General features: G+C 49.5%; 11 protein-coding genes across 11 annotated transcripts; 6 read left to right on the forward strand and 5 right to left on the reverse strand.

Moving 5' to 3' along the window:
• Positions 1 to 169: 169 nt before the first annotated feature.
• Positions 170 to 1,320, reverse strand: BX661DRAFT_178169 (50S ribosomal protein L30e-like protein). The gene is made up of 2 exons (XM_051534838.1): positions 1,177 to 1,320; positions 170 to 515 (listed from the first exon to the last, which is right to left on the reverse strand). Exons 1-2 carry the CDS (start codon positions 1,195 to 1,197, stop codon positions 240 to 242), a joined length of 297 nt encoding a protein of 98 aa, XP_051393716.1. The 5' UTR covers positions 1,198 to 1,320; the 3' UTR covers positions 170 to 239.
• Positions 1,321 to 2,003: 683 nt separating this feature from the next.
• BX661DRAFT_178172 (uncharacterized protein) lies at positions 2,004 to 4,437 on the forward strand. Its single transcript, XM_051534839.1, has 3 exons — positions 2,004 to 2,472; positions 2,641 to 2,735; positions 2,956 to 4,437. Exons 1-3 carry the CDS (start codon positions 2,398 to 2,400, stop codon positions 4,145 to 4,147), a joined length of 1,362 nt encoding a protein of 453 aa, XP_051393717.1. The 5' UTR covers positions 2,004 to 2,397; the 3' UTR covers positions 4,148 to 4,437.
• On the forward strand, positions 4,438 to 5,274 carry BX661DRAFT_178175 (ubiquitin-related domain-containing protein). The gene is made up of 2 exons (XM_051534840.1): positions 4,438 to 4,676; positions 4,873 to 5,274. The coding sequence occupies exons 1-2, from the start codon at positions 4,512 to 4,514 to the stop codon at positions 5,083 to 5,085; spliced, it is 378 nt and encodes a 125-aa protein (XP_051393718.1). The 5' UTR covers positions 4,438 to 4,511; the 3' UTR covers positions 5,086 to 5,274.
• Positions 5,275 to 7,422, reverse strand: BX661DRAFT_178176 (arginyl-tRNA synthetase). Its single transcript, XM_051534841.1, has one exon. It carries the CDS (start codon positions 7,055 to 7,057, stop codon positions 5,366 to 5,368), a length of 1,692 nt encoding a protein of 563 aa, XP_051393719.1. The 5' UTR covers positions 7,058 to 7,422; the 3' UTR covers positions 5,275 to 5,365.
• Positions 7,423 to 7,641: 219 nt separating this feature from the next.
• On the forward strand, positions 7,642 to 8,650 carry BX661DRAFT_73138 (histidine phosphatase superfamily). The gene has a single exon (XM_051539453.1). It carries the CDS (start codon positions 7,744 to 7,746, stop codon positions 8,533 to 8,535), a length of 792 nt encoding a protein of 263 aa, XP_051393720.1. The 5' UTR covers positions 7,642 to 7,743; the 3' UTR covers positions 8,536 to 8,650.
• BX661DRAFT_73170 (uncharacterized protein) lies at positions 8,639 to 9,071 on the reverse strand. The gene has a single exon (XM_051539454.1). The coding sequence runs from the start codon at positions 8,966 to 8,968 to the stop codon at positions 8,741 to 8,743; it is 228 nt and encodes a 75-aa protein (XP_051393721.1). The 5' UTR covers positions 8,969 to 9,071; the 3' UTR covers positions 8,639 to 8,740.
• A 1,295-nt stretch (positions 9,072 to 10,366) lies between these two features.
• On the forward strand, positions 10,367 to 12,059 carry BX661DRAFT_178184 (putative CDC12-septin). Its single transcript, XM_051534842.1, has 2 exons — positions 10,367 to 10,975; positions 11,137 to 12,059. Exons 1-2 carry the CDS (start codon positions 10,491 to 10,493, stop codon positions 11,837 to 11,839), a joined length of 1,188 nt encoding a protein of 395 aa, XP_051393722.1. The 5' UTR covers positions 10,367 to 10,490; the 3' UTR covers positions 11,840 to 12,059.
• A 206-nt stretch (positions 12,060 to 12,265) lies between these two features.
• Positions 12,266 to 12,955, forward strand: BX661DRAFT_178186 (uncharacterized protein). Its single transcript, XM_051534843.1, has one exon. The coding sequence runs from the start codon at positions 12,345 to 12,347 to the stop codon at positions 12,864 to 12,866; it is 522 nt and encodes a 173-aa protein (XP_051393723.1). The 5' UTR covers positions 12,266 to 12,344; the 3' UTR covers positions 12,867 to 12,955.
• A 333-nt stretch (positions 12,956 to 13,288) lies between these two features.
• BX661DRAFT_131554 (uncharacterized protein) lies at positions 13,289 to 14,119 on the reverse strand (the record flags this gene model as incomplete). Its single annotated transcript, XM_051532568.1, has 1 exon — positions 13,289 to 14,119. A coding segment is annotated over one exon (831 nt), but the record flags the coding sequence as incomplete, so codon positions are not given.
• A 1,262-nt stretch (positions 14,120 to 15,381) lies between these two features.
• BX661DRAFT_178190 (30S ribosomal protein S8e) lies at positions 15,382 to 16,731 on the reverse strand. Its single transcript, XM_051534844.1, has 2 exons — positions 16,478 to 16,731; positions 15,382 to 16,304 (listed from the first exon to the last, which is right to left on the reverse strand). Exons 1-2 carry the CDS (start codon positions 16,478 to 16,480, stop codon positions 15,525 to 15,527), a joined length of 783 nt encoding a protein of 260 aa, XP_051393725.1. The 5' UTR covers positions 16,481 to 16,731; the 3' UTR covers positions 15,382 to 15,524.
• A 242-nt stretch (positions 16,732 to 16,973) lies between these two features.
• Positions 16,974 to 18,169, forward strand: BX661DRAFT_178191 (uncharacterized protein). Its single transcript, XM_051534845.1, has one exon. It carries the CDS (start codon positions 17,211 to 17,213, stop codon positions 18,096 to 18,098), a length of 888 nt encoding a protein of 295 aa, XP_051393726.1. The 5' UTR covers positions 16,974 to 17,210; the 3' UTR covers positions 18,099 to 18,169.
• Positions 18,170 to 18,220: the final 51 nt, after the last annotated feature.

Genomic DNA, 18,220 nt, shown 5'->3' on the forward strand with positions numbered 1-18,220 from the left:
GAAAAAAGAAAAAGGCAAAACAAACTACATCCGGGAGGGAATGGCGCAGCGTCGAAGAGAATTACTGCGCCAGAAGCACCTAGTTCTCAATCTAGTTCTCAGTCTTGAGGATATCCGAGTCACCGGCATCGAGGATGGACAGAGTGCCGACGCGGAAGTACTTACCGCAGGCAGTGCCCAGATCGATGTTGTCTACAAGGAAAAAAATAAGAACACAAAAAATAAAAAAGCTGGCAATGTTAGCGACCGGAAAAACAAAATGTACGTCCAAAATAAAGCAATAGTGTCGTATTTGGTTGTGGATACTTACTGCCGCCGAAGTGGTGGACGCTGGTCTTGGCGAGCATAGCGTAGTACTCGATCTCAGACTTGCGCAGAGGAGGAGTGTTGCCCGAGATGATGACCAGCTTGGCCTTGCCGTTGCGGAGGGTCTTCAGGGTCGACTTGTAACCGAGAGTAGACTTGCCGCTCTTCATGACAAGAGCGAGGCGGGAGTTGATGGAGTCACCGGACGACTATAATTTAAGAAATTAATGGCAAGATATAAAGACAGTTAGCAAAACAGGCGCTGTTGGCATAGACATAAACAAGGCAAACAGGTGCTTCGTTTTGTAAAGCAGGTAGCACGCTGAGAAGCACAATAAAAGATGGTACGGCACGGCATCCAAGTAGCAAGTAGTCAAACGGCACACAAATGGCAAGGGCCCATCCCGAGCCAACAGAGGGCGCGCGCATATAGAGGCACAGGGCATCGGAGCCTGCCACTGCTCGACAATTGTCTGCCCCTTACAACACAGCGCATGCTGTCTCAGAAAACGCGCCTGCTGAGTCGTCAACTTTGCACAAGGCTTGCAGACATAAATGACCTGGCTAAGGTCTAAAAAGGGTCATACAATCGCCCGCAGGGCCATTTATTTCAGGATCCCTTAAGCTCCTCTAAGCTCAACAAAAAAGCAAAGAACGACTTGTGCGCTGCTGTGCTGTGGTCTAAATGCGAGCAGGCGCAAGTAAAACAAGACTGCCAACTGGGCAAACTAGATTTGTCCTGCAATCGTTGTTGATTTTTTAGAATTGCTGCCGATTACGCTGCAACGTGCCGTCTGCCATGTCCGGATTCTGTTCCTTGTGCTTCCCAGAAATATACACAAAAACTGTTTGGCGGGTCTAGACACTTACGGTCTTCTTCGAGGGGGCCATTGCTACTAGATTTTAGTTATAAAAAATGAATTTCTCGGTTGGTACGAACAGAGGGAAAAAGGAGGTGCCTCCTTAGTTTTAAGCCCACCACTTTGTTAAGTACAGCTTGATCCTTTTTCGCCCCCTGCCCCACCCTCGCAAAAAAAATTCACTCTTTTTTTCGCTCCAATTTTCGGCACGCTTGATACTTAAATTTATTTATCAAGCGCGCGATTGCGCTGCCTCGCGAAAATCCGCGCCCGCCCGCAAGCCAGCCAGCCAGAAAGCAAGCAAGGCAAAAGCCGGCAAAAAAATCGCGGCGCACACTGAGCGGCTCTGGCGAAAAATTTTAGGCTGGGCAGTTTAACTTCGCTCGAGCCGCCCGAGCCACCATTGACCAAGCTGCAGCTCGCCAAATTCAGCTTGCCCAACCCGCAAGTTATCACGTGGAAACTAAAATATACAGGTGACTCTGCTGTGATTGGCTACGGGTTGACCTGATCGCAACGCGCAGTTTTTGGCACTTCTGCAGCTCAGCGCCCAACCCCTCACACGCCTCATATTCCCCGGCTTTATCAGTATTTGTCGTAGGCCTCCCTGCTGCGTCATTTCGCTTTCTGCAAACGCACGCGCGCCAGTTGGCAGCCAGGAAACGCCAGCGAGCGGGACGAGCAAGAACGCGTTTTTTGAAGAAGGCGCGCGGAGTAAAGCAAAAATTCAATTGCCCGCAGCGTCATAATTACTTTGTGGACGAGATTATGCATGCCTGAGAGTTTGTGCGAGAGTTGACAACAAACGAGGGTCTGTTGTTGTTTTCTGGCCCTATACCGGCCCTTGCCCCTTTTCGACTTTTTTATTTGCTTCTTTTTTTCCTCCAATCTTTTATTTCTCAAAAATATATTTTCAATTTAGAGCGCCTCGATAACCCTTGTATAAATCAAAACGCTATTATTTTTTACTCAGCGCAGACAAGTGGGACGCGTTGTATCACACACATATATCCTCCTATACCCGGGCAGCTCGAACGCCGGTACAACTATTCGGCATTCGGTTTACACACTCGTTCTTCACCATCAAAAAGCGCGCATATAACCCGGCTTGGTCTGAATTTACTGTTGCAGACCCGAGCGAACAAACAAACACACATATTGTACAGCGGGATCGATAAGACAATATATCGGACACACTATTGCCAAAACCCGCATTCTATCGAGGACAAAAATGGTTCTGAGTTCGTACGAGCCAGGCACGCTGTGCTGGGCCAAGCTGAAGGGATATCCGTGGTGGCCATCTCGGGTAAGTGCCTTTTTACGTTCTTGTTTGCATGCCCCGACTACACGTTGCTAATTTGCCACTCTGACACTGACCACGGTTCATGCCATGCTGTCGCTTTGCTTTGAAGTCGCTGAGTACTGACAAATCCCAAGTTTCCTTACTTTTGTGCTTATCGCTCTGCGTCTGTAGATAGAAAGAGAGGTCGATCTTACGGCGGAGGTGTTGGATAGCAAGCCGCGCAATGGCCGTGTGTACCCTGTTCTTTTCTTTGGCTCGCTCGACTAGTAAGTGTATATATTTGGACAATGGCGCAGGATGTGCGCGATGAAGATCTGAGGCGTCGTGTGTTTATTTTTTATCCATTTACGCAATCGGATTTGTGTGCTGGCCGCTCGAATTCTGAGCCACTCGGATCTTCAATGCGACAATCAATTGAACCTATCCATTACTCGATTTACTAATTGCTCTTTTGGAATGATTCTTCAAAACTCCGCCTCTCATTAGTGCCTGGATCACCCCCGAAAACTTGGAGCCTTACGAGGAGAATCTCGTGAAACACGGCAGCAAGGCCAAAAACCGCAAGGATCCCTCGTTCTCGGACGCGCTAAAACAAGCGGTGAATCCAAAGATTGCAGAGAATATCATGAAGCGCAATGCGACGGCGGCGGCAGTTAGCGACGACGTGGAGGATGAGGTTGAAGAGCCCGCACACTCAGATTCTGACGTGGAGATGCAGTCTGTAGACTCTGACGCCCACACGCCAGTAAAGCCAAAAGCGGGCCGGAGAGCACTAGGAAACAACGGGAAGACGAGAAAGACTACCACAGGCAACAAGCGGACCAGCATCGGCAGCAACTCTTCTGGAGACGAGGTAGATGCAAAGGCGATGCCCAAGCGATCCCGCACCATTGCCACCAAAGATGACAGCACGTCTAACAACGGATCTCCGGGCGACAACGGCAGGCGAGACAGCGATGACTCGCGATCGCTGGCCAAGGACTCGCCGCGCTCTGGCTCGCCAAGCGGCCACCCGTCACCCGAGTACAAATCCGGCACGAGTAAGGACGACGACAAGAATGACCGCTCCAGCAAGGGCGGCAGTCAGCATCTCAAGAACCGCAGCAAGGCGTATCAATTCTGCATGCAGCTTCGGCACCGCTTGCAAAAGACAGTCATCAAGGGTACTATGCCCGAGGATCTGACTCCAGTGCATGAGGTGTTTAAAAAGCTCGAGGAATTCGACATGACGCTGGAGCTGATCCAGGAGACAAAGATGGGCAAGGTTATGCGGGTTATCGCAGGATCCGATCGGCTGGGTGACGCGCCAGAAGAAGCGTTTGACATTAAGGGCCGGGCCCGACGACTGGCAGAAAAGTGGAGGCGAACGATCGTTAAGCGGCGGGACGGCTCGACAGAACCCAACGCGCCCGAATCACCATCCGGAGGAAAGACCCTAGACGCAGATCACCAAGACTTGGAGCGCGACCCTAGCAGCGCCAATGCCAATGCAAAGACGGAGTCTGAACCTGTTGCCGGTGCAGGCGATAAACAGTTGGCGATCCCCGCCGCCGAAACCGCCCCGGTTGGGGTGACTAGCGACAAAGGCACAAACGGAATGATGGACGCGGCAGATGATGCTGCTAGTGCTGCAGGAAAACCGGAGCAACAGCAGCCGCTGGCGGCAGGCTCTGAATGAAAGAACAATATCTATCTGCCAGGGTTACCCACTGCTTCCTGGACGACCAAAAGTCTTTTTTTGTTTTCACATATAGTCCATTCTATCCTTGACTCCATTTAAAGAATTTAGACCAGTGCCTATGACTCGCGAGTAACTGATATGATCAACAGTCGGGAAATTTGACGGCCTGCATTGATTTGATTTGTATTAATTAAGCGCCGCATACTTGCAGGCGAAAAAAAGGTAGGGGGAGAGAGACATGGTTTTGCGCAACGTATTTGCTTTATTGTGTTTTTGCACTCTTTCATTTCCATTTATTTCCTTTATTGACTAGAAATCTTTATTTTTAAACTCACTCAGTATTACTTTACGCATATCAGCCATGGATAATGTAGGCAACCCCGCTGAGGACAACAACAGCAACAACAGCGCCGCCGCTGCCGCTGAGGACAACAGCAACAGCGCCGCCGCCGCCGCTGCCAATAACCAAGATGTGAAGGACGAGAAGCCCGAGACTGAGCATATCAACATCAAGGTCGTTGCAGCTGTAAGTATCGCACAACCTCCCCTGATGCATCTCACTCTTTAAAGACATACAAATACAACAGCATGTTTCATAACCTGGGTTCAACATTTCGAGCGCACATTTGAATCGCATTGATTTGTCCGCAGCAGGCACATTTCTTACTAACACGCTTCCGGGCAAAAAAAACGCGTGAAAATGGTGTTTGTAATCGCAATAGGACTCCTCAGAGGTTATGTTCAAGATTAAGCGCAAGACCAAGCTGTCGAAACTGATGCAGGCATACTGCAGTCGTGCCGGACAGGCGTTTGGCACTGTTCGCTTCCTGGTCGATGGCCAGCGCATCAATGGCGACAACACTCCCGAAGAGTTGGAAATGGAGGACGGCGACTCGATTGACGCGATGACAGAGCAGGTTGGCGGAAGCTACTAGGGGGTGGAAAGAGCAATATGAGTAATTTGGACAGAACATTTTTTTCTTGATGGCCATGTCCATCTCTCTATTTTTTCTCCTTATTGTGCAGCCTACGAGTATTGTTATGCTGCTTCACAAAAACATTGAAAATAAAAAGCCAATCGCATCAAAACCTGCATTTGCTACCGTGAGCCCGGCCTTGTGTGTTTACTGCTGGTGCTACTATGCGTAGACTGCATCGATTTTTATTAAGAGGAACGCAAATATAAAATATATATTAGTGTTTGAGTCTTCCACATTACATGCGCTCGATGGGAGTCAGACCAATAAGGGTGAGGGCGTTGCCGATGATAATGCGGACGCTGTGGTACATCAGCAGACGGGCCTCGGCAATGTCGTCGGGCTGGCCAACCACGCGCATGTTCTCCAGGGCGGCCGAAGTGGCATGGGTGAGCTTCAAGATGTACTGCACAATGTTGCAGGGCTCGAGCGACTGCAGGGCACCGGCGAGGATCTCGGGGTAGCGCGCGATGAGGTTGATAAGCTCGCGAGCGTGCTCCTCAGTGAGCAGCGAGGTGTCGGCCTCGAGGTTGATTCCGACACTGGCGCGGCGCTCGATCGAGCACAGGCGGGCGTGGGCATACTGGATGTATGGTCCGGTGTCGCCCTCAAAGTTGAGGATGCGGTCCCAGTTGAAGTCGTAGTCCTTGATGCGCTTGGCCATCATGTCCTGAACGACAATGGCCGAGATGCCGAGCTTGTCGGCGACATCCTCGGGATCGGGGACCTGCGCGTACTTGGCCTCATTTTCACGCATAACATTGTGCATGTTCTCCTTGCAGTCGCGGAGCATGTCGTCAAGGAAGACAACGGTGCCTCTGCGCGTGCTCATGCCCTTGACCAGGCCGTAGTTGATGTGCTGGAAGCGGTCGGCGTAGGGCAGGTCGAGAAGCTCGATAGTCTTGAAGAGCTGCTTCAAGTGCAGATCCTGCTGCGAGGCAACAACGTAGATGATCTTGTCAAATTTGTACTGCTCATAGCGCTCGATGGCCGCGCCGATATCGCGGGTCAGGTAGAGAGCAGTGCCGTCGCTCTTCTGTACGAGGACCCTCTCGAGCTTGTACTTCTCCAGGTCAATCAGCAGCGCACCCTTGTCCTCGACCAGAAGGCCGGCATCGTAAAGCATCTTCATCGCACGGCGCATGCCGTCGTCGACCTGGGACTCTCCCGAGTAGACGTCAAAGTCGATGCTGAGGCGCGCGTAGATGTCTTTGTACTTGACAATGCTGAGATCGCGGAAGCGCTGCCACAGAGCCAGGGCGTCCTCCTCGCGGTCCTCCATCTTCTTAAAATAGGCGCGGGCCTGGTCGTGGATCGTCGGGTCCTCCTCAGCGTCCTTGTTGATAGCCACGTAAACATCGTACAGATGCTTGATCGGGTCCTCGACAAGCTTCTCCTCGGAGCCGTAACGGCCGTAGCCAATAGCCAGGAGACCATACTGCTTGCCCCAGTCTCCCAGGTAGTTCATTGAAATGGTGTCCCAGCCATGCGCCTTGTACAGGTTAGTGATGAAGTTTCCGATGATGGTGCTGCGCAGATGGCCGGCGTGGAAGGGCTTGGCGATGTTGGGGGAGCTGAACTCGACAATGACGCGCTTTCCAGCGCCCTCGTTGGTCCATCCGTACCGGGGGCCCTCAGTGGCGACGGTGGTGAGGACCTTTTTGGCGAAAGAGTCGCGGTTAATGCGGAAGTTGAGGTAGGGGCCCGTGGCAAGCGCGGACGAAATCTGCTCGTTGGCCACAAAGGCCTCGGCCCAGGTCTTGGCCAGCTGGACGGGGTTTCCCTTCACGCGCAGGCGGGGAACGGCAATGGCCAGGTCACCGTGCGTGTTGATCTTGGGGATCTCGATGGCCGAGCTGACAATGCTGTCGGACACGCCGGACAGCGAGGCCATCTGGCTGGTGATAGCGTTTTTGTACTCGTCAAACATGATTAGTCTGCGCGGGCGGATCTGTGTTTTTTGACTGAAGGCTACAACGGTGGCGGCGGTGCTGGTGATCGCGGTGGTAGTGAAAAGGCGAAGCGACTGTTTGGCGACGAGGGGAGAAAGAATAGCCAGTTTGGTATGTTTAGTATGCGGCGGTTATATTATTGTTTGCCTAATTGCAAGCGCGAAATGGTGGCCGATTGAAATAATAGTGGTATAGAGCTAACGTGAAAACGAAAAAAAAAAATATACTTGAATTCAAGAAAGCGAAAAAAAAGAACCGCAAAGCTGGGCGTGAGATATTTAAAGCCGCAGGCGTAAAAAAATTTTACCACATAAAAATTGAGGAAAATCACTTTGAATTTGGCAGGAGATCTCAAATCAGTCACAACCAATTCCACTCAAAAAATCTCAATATTTTATAGTCACTGCCTTTTATTTCGCACGCCTTTCTTTGTACAGTCTGCGATAAACAACGGGTGCTGACGAGCCACCATCCTATACAGTTTAAAGCGCGGCAAGATGAACGTAGAGCGCTAGATAGTGCGCTTGTGTGTTGCAACAAGGAAATATATATTCTTTTAGTTCTCTTTGCAGCCTGTATTTCTTTTATCCATCGCCAATACTTTCGTATATTTTTATCTCTGCATTCTTGTTGCGCAAAAACATTAGCACTGCACGCCAACAACATGACCGATCAACACGATCAAAATGCACAACCGCTGCTAACGCTCTATCTCGTCCGCCACGGCGAAACTGAGGTCAACCGACGGAACTGCGTGCAGGGCAAGCGCGTTGACCCGCCGCTTAACGAACGCGGGCAAATCCAAGCGATGTACACCGGAAAGCGGTTTAAAAACATTGCAGTTGATTGGGTGGTGACGTCGGAGGCGCTACGGGCCAAGGAGACTGGCGCTGCCATCAGCAACCACCACATCAACGCACCAGTTAGCCACTTTGGTGCGCTGAACGAGCTGGAGTTTGGCGATCTCGAGGGTACGCACGTAACTGCGGGGTACAACGACCTTATCATCCGGTGGGACGTCGACCACAATACTGATCTGGCTGCGCCGGGCGCACAGGGCGAATCGCCGGCGGACTGCGAGCGGCGCGCAATGCCCTGTATGGTAGATATCGCCCAGCAGGCGGTGGCCGAGGGGCGAAGGCACGTATGCGTTGTTGTGCACTCACGACTGATCCAGATCGTGCTGGCCAGCATGCTTGACGGCTCGCTGGCGACCATGGAGGCGTACAAGCAGAAGAAGGCCGCTGTCAATGTGGTCAACGTGCTCAGGCGCCTTGATTCAAGCATGTGGCCATTCAATTGCGTTGCGCGCGAGGTGAGCAGCGTCACACATCTTCCCGAGGACGTTGTCTCGCGTGTTTCCAGCGCTACCAGTCTGAACAGCCGGAATCCGAAGGACGAGCGCATCCGCTTCGAGACAGATGCCAGCGGCATTCTGGTGCTGAGGCATCTGTGAGACACGGTTGAAGTATGAGCATGTGTGGAGACGTCGCTTTACCGCTTGAAGCGAAATGAAACAGGGCGGGGATACGGCGTGTCAAAATGCGGAGACCGGAATCTGGGGAGCGGAGAATGGAGAATGGCGGCAGTAGGCAGCAATACAAAGAATGACCTAGCAACGTTTTTTGTGTGCAGCCTGCCCCCCTTGTTATGTCTGCATTTTAGTTAGTCGCAGTAGTTGTTGTCATGAAAAATAGCGATACTAATCGCAATGGCAATGGTCCTACGCTTGCTAACACTAACATTCCTTGCCTTCTCCGCGCGCTGGTAGCAATAATTTGCCGCATCGCAATGGGCTCATTGCCGCATGCCTGCTTCTGTCGGGCGTGTCTAGTGTCTTTCTTCTTCTCTTTTTTCGCTTTCTGCACATTTAACTCTTTTATCCTCATTTTGCATACTTTATATTATATATATTCACAGCCTGATACTCTTTCATCGGTCGACTATTCTCATATATTAATCGTCTGTCAAACTAGCTGCTAATACCTACCGCCGGTTTCAATCGATTGTTCATTTCCAGAATTGATTTTTTTCAGCAGGTAAGTTTATTCCCGTTTTTATATCGTGTTTCTTTTCTCGCTTGTCCCTATCAAAGCCATGAAAACGACGCAAATCGGTTGCACTGTCCATACCGCTCAATACATCAACTACAGCCACTGTTTATGTGTCACTCAATGCCTTCAGCTTTCTAGCCAGCGGCTGCCAATTGCCCCTAAAACGCATTACCCTGCTCGTATTCTGTGTTTGCATCCGCGTCTATGCCTAACGCCCCCTTTCAATTAAGATCTTGTAATGTTTGTAATATGCATAATGAATGGCCCCTTCTTAGATAGCCCGTTCTTTACTCTCCATGTCACTGTGTGGCTTGAAAACATGCCACAAATCCCTCAACTGGTCTGGCTGCGCCTCTTTATTTGGCAAAACAAAGCCTGAAGCATTCATAGGCCATACAAAAGGTCTAATTGTAAAGCACTGTCCGACTGCTTTTTTTTTTACCTTTGGCACAACATGAGCCAAAGTTCATAATGTCCAAATACTATCAATTCCTTGATTCCTTGTGCCTGGCCTTGCATCCACCTCATTACCTCCTCATCTTCTTTGATAAACGGTTGTGACCTCGCCAATATCTCAGCTGGTTCTTCTTTGGCCCATGGCCAATACAGTAGCCAACAGAGGCACAGCATATCGGGGGGATATAATGATGTTTTTGGCCTTCCTCATTCGCAATGTATATTGCGACCAGTAGAGCCAATTGTTGCTGCTATTACTTTTATTCACCCGCCTTTGTTTTGATTTGTTTAAATTGATATTTTCAGCCTTATTCTGTTTTTTTTGACTGCACACTGCAAATAAAGTTAATTTTCAATATTTTCAGTTCACTTTGCCAAGCCAGCTTTCAATCTTATTTCTGCCTTGCTGTCGCCGCAAAAACAGCCTTTGTGTATCGGCCATGCAAGTCCTTTTTAATCCTGTCGTTGCCATCGGTCCATCCAATCTTATTCTATTTCATGCTGGCTCCGTTGGTTTGTTTTCCTATTTTCGCCGTCATCGAGCAGTTCCTCTCCCCCTTTTATGCAGCATACGCGCTTATTTACTTTTTTATTTTATTTTATTGACTGCCCGCCAGCCAGCCCGCATGTTTGTGTTTTTGTTGCATTCATACTAGCTCCATTTTTTTCTCGCTCTATTCTTTATTTTTTTGTTGTTGTGCCAGCTTTTCTTCCTTCACTGCTCTTTTTTGTTTTGCACCTTCTTTTCTGTTCTTGTTATACCTTACCTATATTATATTTTTTTTCTCACACACGCCTTTCCCTCCTCCCACTTTCTTTTTTTTAACCCTTTTTTATACTCTTTGGACTTTAATAGTCGACGCTATAAACAAAAAAAGCAAACCAGCTTCACTCTCCTGAAATGTCCGCTACTGACGCAAACGGTTCGACCAAGTCCACGACTGTGGCCAACGGAGGCATTGGAATTGCCAATCTGCCCAATCAGCTGCACAAGATTGTCACCAAGAAGGGTACCAACTTTTCTCTGATGGTCGTCGGTGAGTCCGGCACAGGTAAGACCACCTTTATCAACACCCTGCTGACCACTGAGCTCATTGAGCCCCTGGAGGATGCCGCGCGCCGCAAGAAGCAGATGGACAAGACTGTCGACATCAACATCCACAAGGCCGAGCTCGAGGAGAAGATGTTCAATGTGAAGCTCAATGTCGTGGACACCCCGGGATTCGGCGACTACGTTGACAACAACGACTGCTGGCTGCCGGTCGTCGATTTCATTGAGAACCAGTACGAGCAGTACCTGCGCCAGGAGCAGCAGCCGGTGCGCAAGGGCATTGTTGACATGCGCGTTCACGCCTGCCTGTACTTTATCCGTCCCAACGGCCACACGTAAGTATCTGATTGAAAGTAGCAACTACCCGCGCTGATTTTTTGAAACACAATGAAGCTAGCCCATATATGGAGTGAGACCTATTGTTACGCTTGTGATTCGTTTGAGACTCGCTTTTACTAACAAGCACTGCCAAGTTGTTATCGCATTATGTGTGTAGTCTTAAGCCACTGGATGTGCGTGCCATGAAGGCGATTGGCGCCCGCGTCAACCTGATCCCTGTCATTGCCAAGGCCGACACCCTGTCTCCAGCGGCGCTGCGGCAGTTCAAGAAGCGTGTGATGGACGTCATTGACGCGCAGAGCATCCGCATATACCAGCCGCCGGTCGACAGCGACGACGAGTACACGATGGCGCGCAACAAGGATATCATTTCGGCCGTGCCCTTTGCCATCATTGGCAGCGTGCAGGAGGTCAAGACGCAGGACGGTCGCATGGTCAGGGGCCGCCAATACCCCTGGGGTGTTGCCGAGGTCGAGAACGACCAGCACTGCGACTTTAAGAAGCTGCGCAGCCTGTTGATCCGCACTCACATGCTTGATCTGATCTCGACCACCGAGGAGGTGCACTATGACAAGTACCGGACTACGCAGATGAAGACGCGCAAGTTTGGCGAGCCCAAGCCTAGAAAGGCCGATAACAAGAAGTTCCGCGAGGAGGAGGAGATGCTGCGCAAGCGTTTTACCGAGAAAGTTAAGCTGGAGGAGAACCGCTTCCGCCAGTGGGAGCAGAAGCTGATTGCTGAGCGTGATCGCCTGAACAAGGATCTCGAGCAGGAGCACAACTTGGTCAAGCAGTTGGAGAGCGAGATTGAGGCTATTGCTAGTGTCAACTCGCCTAATGGAAAGTTCTTCCGCAAGTAAGATGTTTTAAGCGCATTATTGTTCCTTCTTTCTTTCTTTTTTTCTCCACAAATTTTTTTCCCACTAATTTCATAAATTTAGCTCACTACTTTAGCCTGGCTTCTTTCATTTACAGTTTCTAAAGGCACATTATTCACATTAAATCTTTTTTATAAAAGTATCAAGTACGCTTGTGAAAACATGTAAAAGCGCATATATGCGTATGCGTATGCGTATGCGTATGCGTATGCGTATGTGTATGTCATTTGTCAGAGACATGTGGATTTTTCATTGGCGAGTCGAGCTGGCGAGTCACGATCAGCGGGACAGATATTGGCCAAACAAAAAAATGCCAGGAAAATTTTGGGTGCTGTGACCTGCTGGAAAAAAAATCAACTTATTGTGTCGTACAAGCCCGCAGCAAGCGATGCAAAAACTTATGCAACACTTTTCTCTTTGACTCGTCAACACTCAATAATATATTATTTTCCTACTTTTACAACCCTTTTTTTTTTTTAAAAATAACATGGCATACTGGGAAGAGACTAGCGAACGCAGACGCGCGCCACAGAGCATGGCACTGGACACACGGATACAGCGCACCTACAAGGGCAAAATAATCAAGCAGCGTATTGAAAGAAACCAAACCTCCAACGTAAAGAGAAAGTTCTTCAAGGAGCTCAAAAGGGAGGGCATAGACACCAACGATATGCACAGAAGCAAAAGAAACCATGTTAATCAGGATGCTGACGTTGACCCTGCTGCTACGGCCGACTCTGCTGAACGCAGCCGGCCTGAGCATGCGCCGCGTCCGCCGCGCGCCAATCCATTCCAGAAACTGTTGAAGGAGCGTGATCAGGTGAAGCAGCAGCGGGAGGAGGAGCGGAAACGGAGGGATATTGAGGTTCGCCAGAATGAACAGCGGAGGAGCAAGTGTATGCATGTGCGCAAGGAGGAACGCAAAAAGTTCACTGCTCGCACTAAGCGTGGCCAGCCCGTCTTGTCGAACCAAATTGGTAGCCTGCTGGATAAGATCAAGCGCGGATAAAGCGGCAAAAAAATTGTATATTCGTGGGAGAGAGAATCTTTTTTTTGATTTTGTGGTCTTGTACTTGTCCGTCACATTTGAAAAATAAAATATATATAATCATTTATTGATTCAACATTTATGCAGTTTTAAAGTGCTGGCAGATCGGGCACATCATCCTCAAAGTATGCCCACATTGGAACTGAAATTGGGGATGCAGTTGTACTTTGGGCCGAGAGTTGGTGGTTGTAGGACTGATCTCTGCTGCATGCGGTACTTGCAATACCTGCGTTGGATGTCTCGAATATGGTACCACTGATATCTGCTTTCTGCTGTCTAAAGCCTTTCAGGCCAGAAAAGGCTAACAGCCGGTGCAATCCTCGGCGAACATATCCAAACCGCAGCTTGTGTTCTGGCATAGGAGATGAACTGTGTCTCTTATTCTGCCAGCGGCCTAGTAGCTTGGTGTTGTTCTGCGACAACTTCCGCATGATTGCCTCGAGAGCGGCGCATTTGTGCTTATAGTATGGCTGGGCATCCTCCAATTTGCGCAGACCAAAGAGCGACGCAATCCTCTCAGTCTCGTTGTTCCAGTGTGGCCGGCACATGTTGTACTCAACAGGCAAACTGACTTTGTTGCGGTAGGCAAAGCGCCAGCGCTTGACACCCTTGTCAGCCGGATACAGCATGTGGCAGTGGTCGCAGGCAACCAAGCTGTCTAGGCATGCTCGCAGATGATCTGGCAGCTCGTGTGGGTATTCTGCGTTTGTGTTGGCCATCTTGCAGACAATTGTCTCGACTAGCGAGGGAAAAGCGCTTTGGGTTGGCTTGCCGGACCCCAAATTGGAATTGTCAGGGCAGTTGCCATGTAGATCCCTCCTGAGAGGGCAACCGTCGAGCACCAGTTTTAGCATTTTGGGTCTATTGAGCGCGGCTATTCCGCCCTGTATGAACATCCGTGAGGCCAGACACTTGATCGGGTTGAGCGACAGATCGAGGATCTCCAAGGATGGAAGGTTGTGCAGACAGACGGGCACGCACTTGATCCGGTTATCGTACAGGTCTACCTTTTCGAGCGCGTGGAGATGGCGCACGGCACTAGGCAGGGTGCTCAGTCGATTGTAGCTGGCGTAGATGGCACGCAGCTCCCGGCAGTATGCAATGGTGGGCGGCAGCGACTCGATCTGGTTACTCGAGACATCAAGTATCTGCAGTCTGCGCAAATATCCAATTTCGTCCGGCAGAGTCCTGAGTACGTTGTTGGACAGATTGAGAATGGTAATATTGGATGCACACATGGCGATCCCCGGCAGCACCCGTGACAGGCGCCTGAAGGAGAGATTTGCAATTCCCTGCGCCATATCATCTGGGGATATATGGGCGATTTCATGTTGTATTGTTGATGCGGTCACATTAGCGGATTTGTTCAGTCTGCCCGTAGGAACATGGAGGCTCGCAATAGAGGAGCTTGCTGCATGCATAAAAGTGTTTACGGATACAGTGGCGTACGTATCCAGCGCCAGGCCGTCAGCTAAGCTACTGCTGTCACTGATGCTGTTTCTGATGCTGATGCCATCGCTGATGTCGATGCCGTCGCTGATGTTAGCGGTGCAGTCAGTGGCAACAGATTGTTCTTCATTTTCACTGCCGAGGCCGTGTGTCGCCTGGGCGACCATAGCGATGCCCACAACGACACTGTACGAGACATTAGTTGGCGGAGCCGTGTATTCCACCAATGAAGACTTGGCCACCTGGCCGCTCATTTTGCTGAAAAGGTTCATTTTTCCAGAATAGCTTTGTGTTGTCAGCCAAGTCGGTCTGACAGTAGTCTGAAGTCTTCGTTCGTTAGTTTAGATTTGTTGTTTGTCAGTTGGACGTGAGAAGAATGCAATCCGGAGACCGGCTCTAGATGCCAAGCAGTAGCGAAGACGTATAAAATGTACGGGAGATGGCAGTCGGCACAGGTCAGAGCGATATTTGGGCCTAGTGAAATAGAGAACACAGGATATTGATAGAGTCAGAGATGAATATATATATATATGCGGATCCTTGAGAAATAAAGTAACTGACAAGCAAAAAAAAGAAAGCCAAATGTGATATAATATGAAAAAGTAAAAAAAGAGACAAAACCAAGCAAAGCTAACATACAGACATGGACTGAAAAAGTGAATAAAATAAATACGCCGCTGTCACATTGTTCACAAAAAGAGAGAGGGGGAGAGAGCTGGACTTTGAATTGCCGAAGACAATTGTTCCTGAAATAAATATTGGCAGACGTCCAGACAAACAAACACACACATGCGTGGCCGCATATATGCGTTGATTTTATTCTTTTGTCACAAGCAAAAAAATTACAAAAATAACGCGGGGAGGCGCAAATGTTAACACGGGAGCAACGCATGCCAAAAAAAACTAAAGCGTGTGTGGGAAAGTGGTGAAACTGGATGAACAGATTGGAAAAATATAAAAAGGCAAGACACCCACAGATTCTGTTAACTGAAGGAGGATTTGGCCCACACGATGCGGATATGAGGCAAGGCGATCGTAGACACCTTGAAGCTGCATTATTATCAATAAAAGCCTAGAAGTCTCGGACATTGCAAAGGCTAACAAGTTTTTCACTAAATGTGCGTATTTTATTTATATAAGAAATAGAGAGAAAGAAGGGAACAGCAAGCATTACACCAGCAGCAGTGAGTTGATGCAGCCGTCGTTCTCGGGGTTGTTTGTGATCTGAGCGTACTTACCCCAAAGCACCTTACCGCCAGTGGTGACCAGACCGAGCTCAGCAACGTTGACCTCAATGATGGTTCCCTTGGTCAGCACACCGAGCTGCGTATACATGGGGCTCTGCGGGTTCTTCTTGACGCCAATAATGGGCAGCTCAAAGGTAGCCTTAAGCTCAGGGTGTGTGACATTAGCCTTCTTGTAGCGCAGGGCCATGGGCCGGATGAACCGCTCGTACTTTGGTGGCTTGCGTGTAAACCCATCTCCGACAAACGTGGGCTTTGTAACCATGCGCTTCCACGACTTTGACTTTGACTTTCCAGTCTTGACGACCTTGAACATCTCGTCCTCAGCAATACCGCGCACTCTGGGCAGGGGCACGTTCCACTTGCCAGCCTTCTCCTTCCGCTTCTGCTTGAGCATGTTGCTCAGCACCTTTGCCCGCTGCTGGCCCTCACGTTCGAGCAGGTACGCTGGAACAGCGCCATCGGGGACGGTATCGTCGTTCTTCTGCTTGGCATTCTTCTCGTCGTGCATCTTGATCGTCTTCTTCATTTGGATCTTCTCCGAATGCCTCTTCTTGTTGTACAGCTTAGCCTTCAGGCCGTGCACCTTTTGTGCAAACTCGGAGTCCTTGTGAACCTGTCTCGCCGCTCTCTTGCGCGTGCGCTCGGCGTGATCCATACGGCGACCGTGCCGTCTGATCGACTCCTCAATGTACTCGTTCTGCGGCTATTGTTTTTCATGGAGCAGAAAGGGTTTGAAGACAATAGCGGTGATGGTGATGGTAAAGTTGCTTAGCTTGTTTGTTTGCAAATGTATGTACATGTATATGTGCAAGTGGGCAGGCGCTATATGCAGCTGATGCGCATCCATGTAATCAACAAAAAATACGGTGTGCTTACCATTTTCTATTCAAAGCCGTGTGTGTGTGCGTTTGTTTGTGGCTGTGGGCGCTTGGTCGAACTAGAAGAGCTGGTTATGCTAGGCTAGAGTGGGAAAACAAAAATGGGAACTGTAAATAAGGAAATCAATTTGAATTATATGTAGGAACAAAAATAAATATACACCAACAAATTGAAATGAAACAAGAGCCAAGAGGTGTTACAAGCGAGTAAAAAAAAAGTAGACGAAACTATAAAGATGGAACTTTTTTTTTTCTTCATAGTTTTTTTTCGGTGAGCAAAGGGGGGTGAGAGTGCAAGCGTAAAAAAAGGCTTTGGAAGAAAAACAAAAAAATTCGTTAGATCAGCTAATCAAGACTGATCACAGCAGCGCACAAGTGCAAGTTACAAAAACATAAATGCACGTGCATCACACCTAAACTATGCTGCTTTTTCAGTTGGGGTATATTTTCTAAGAAAAATATGCGGCTACCCCCTTTATGTGCTTAATGCTGTGCAAAGGTTTTGGTTTCTTGTCTGTGTCCAGGGGGCAGTTGATTTGGCAGTGAAGTTTTCCTTACTGAGCCGGTCAGGTGCTGAAAAATATAAAAACCCGTGGATATTTATTGCTCAATTTTTGGAGCGGACGTTCAAGGTCTGCCAAACCCACCCCACCCCACCCACCAAACCACACACACAGAAACCACAACACATTTATTTATTTTGCTACACGGCTCCCCACACCCTTACCTACATGTCCGAGGATATCAAAAAAGGAAAGAAGAAACTGTTGGCTGTCGGCGTGCCAGCCACTCTGAACTTGAGAGCCGAGCTCGAACGTGCGCGCAGCGAGAGTAAACAGGGCAGCGGCAGCAATACTAGCGCCAGTGCAAATACCAAGAAAAAGGCAAGTTCCCAGTCACTGTTGCAGCTGGACGGGCACAACCGGGGGGTCCACAGCCGTGCCCAGAAGGATATTCTGGCTATGGAGGCTGACCAACCGTCGGAATCGCAAATGAATGCGCGCGTCAAACAGGCGCTCGAGGAAAAGGCCAAGATATACGATATGCTCACCAGTAAGCGAGGTATCGGCGCCGCTCAGCTCGATGATGAGCGCATATCCCAGATCCTGGACGAGAGCTCCGTTGATTTTGTTGGTATGCAGTGCGACAACTTGCAACATCATTGGAAAAAGAAGAAGAACCGGGAAAACAGGAGCGAGGAGATGGGTATGGATACGGAAGATATGGTGGAGATTGTCGATGAGTTTGGGCGCACGCGCATGGTGCCGCGCAGCAGAGCAAAAGAGTATAAAGGGGGTTATGAATCTGGGTCTGACTCTGGTAGCAATAGCGAGTCCAGTCTTAGCGACTCAGGCAGGCGCGCAGTGATAGCTGCTGCGCGCAGAGACCATGGCTCTGGCCACTACAGTTTATCTTTGGACCATGTTGAGCGCGAGGGGCAGCTCCTGGCATTGCGCCAACTGCATGATGAGACCGTGGCTGGCCGCGAGGCTGTGGCTGGCAGCATTGGTGAGAAGCAGCGGCAGCAGCTGGAGCAGCGGCGCGCTCAACTCCGGACATCTCGCGCAAGGGCGGCATTTAACGCGCAGCAAGCGCTGAAAACACAAGCAAAAAAATAAATATAACAAATGTTACATCATCTCCGTTGGTACAGTCAACGTTTTGGTTTTTTTTCGTACTTATTGTGTGCAAAAAAATTTTATTTAAGCTAAATTATCAACGCACGTGAGTGGGTCCCACG

This window comes from Kickxella alabastrina (assembly GCF_025024165.1).
Source record: "Kickxella alabastrina strain RSA 675 chromosome Unknown BX661scaffold_4, whole genome shotgun sequence".
NCBI lineage: Eukaryota > Fungi > Kickxellomycota > Kickxellomycetes > Kickxellales > Kickxellaceae > Kickxella > Kickxella alabastrina.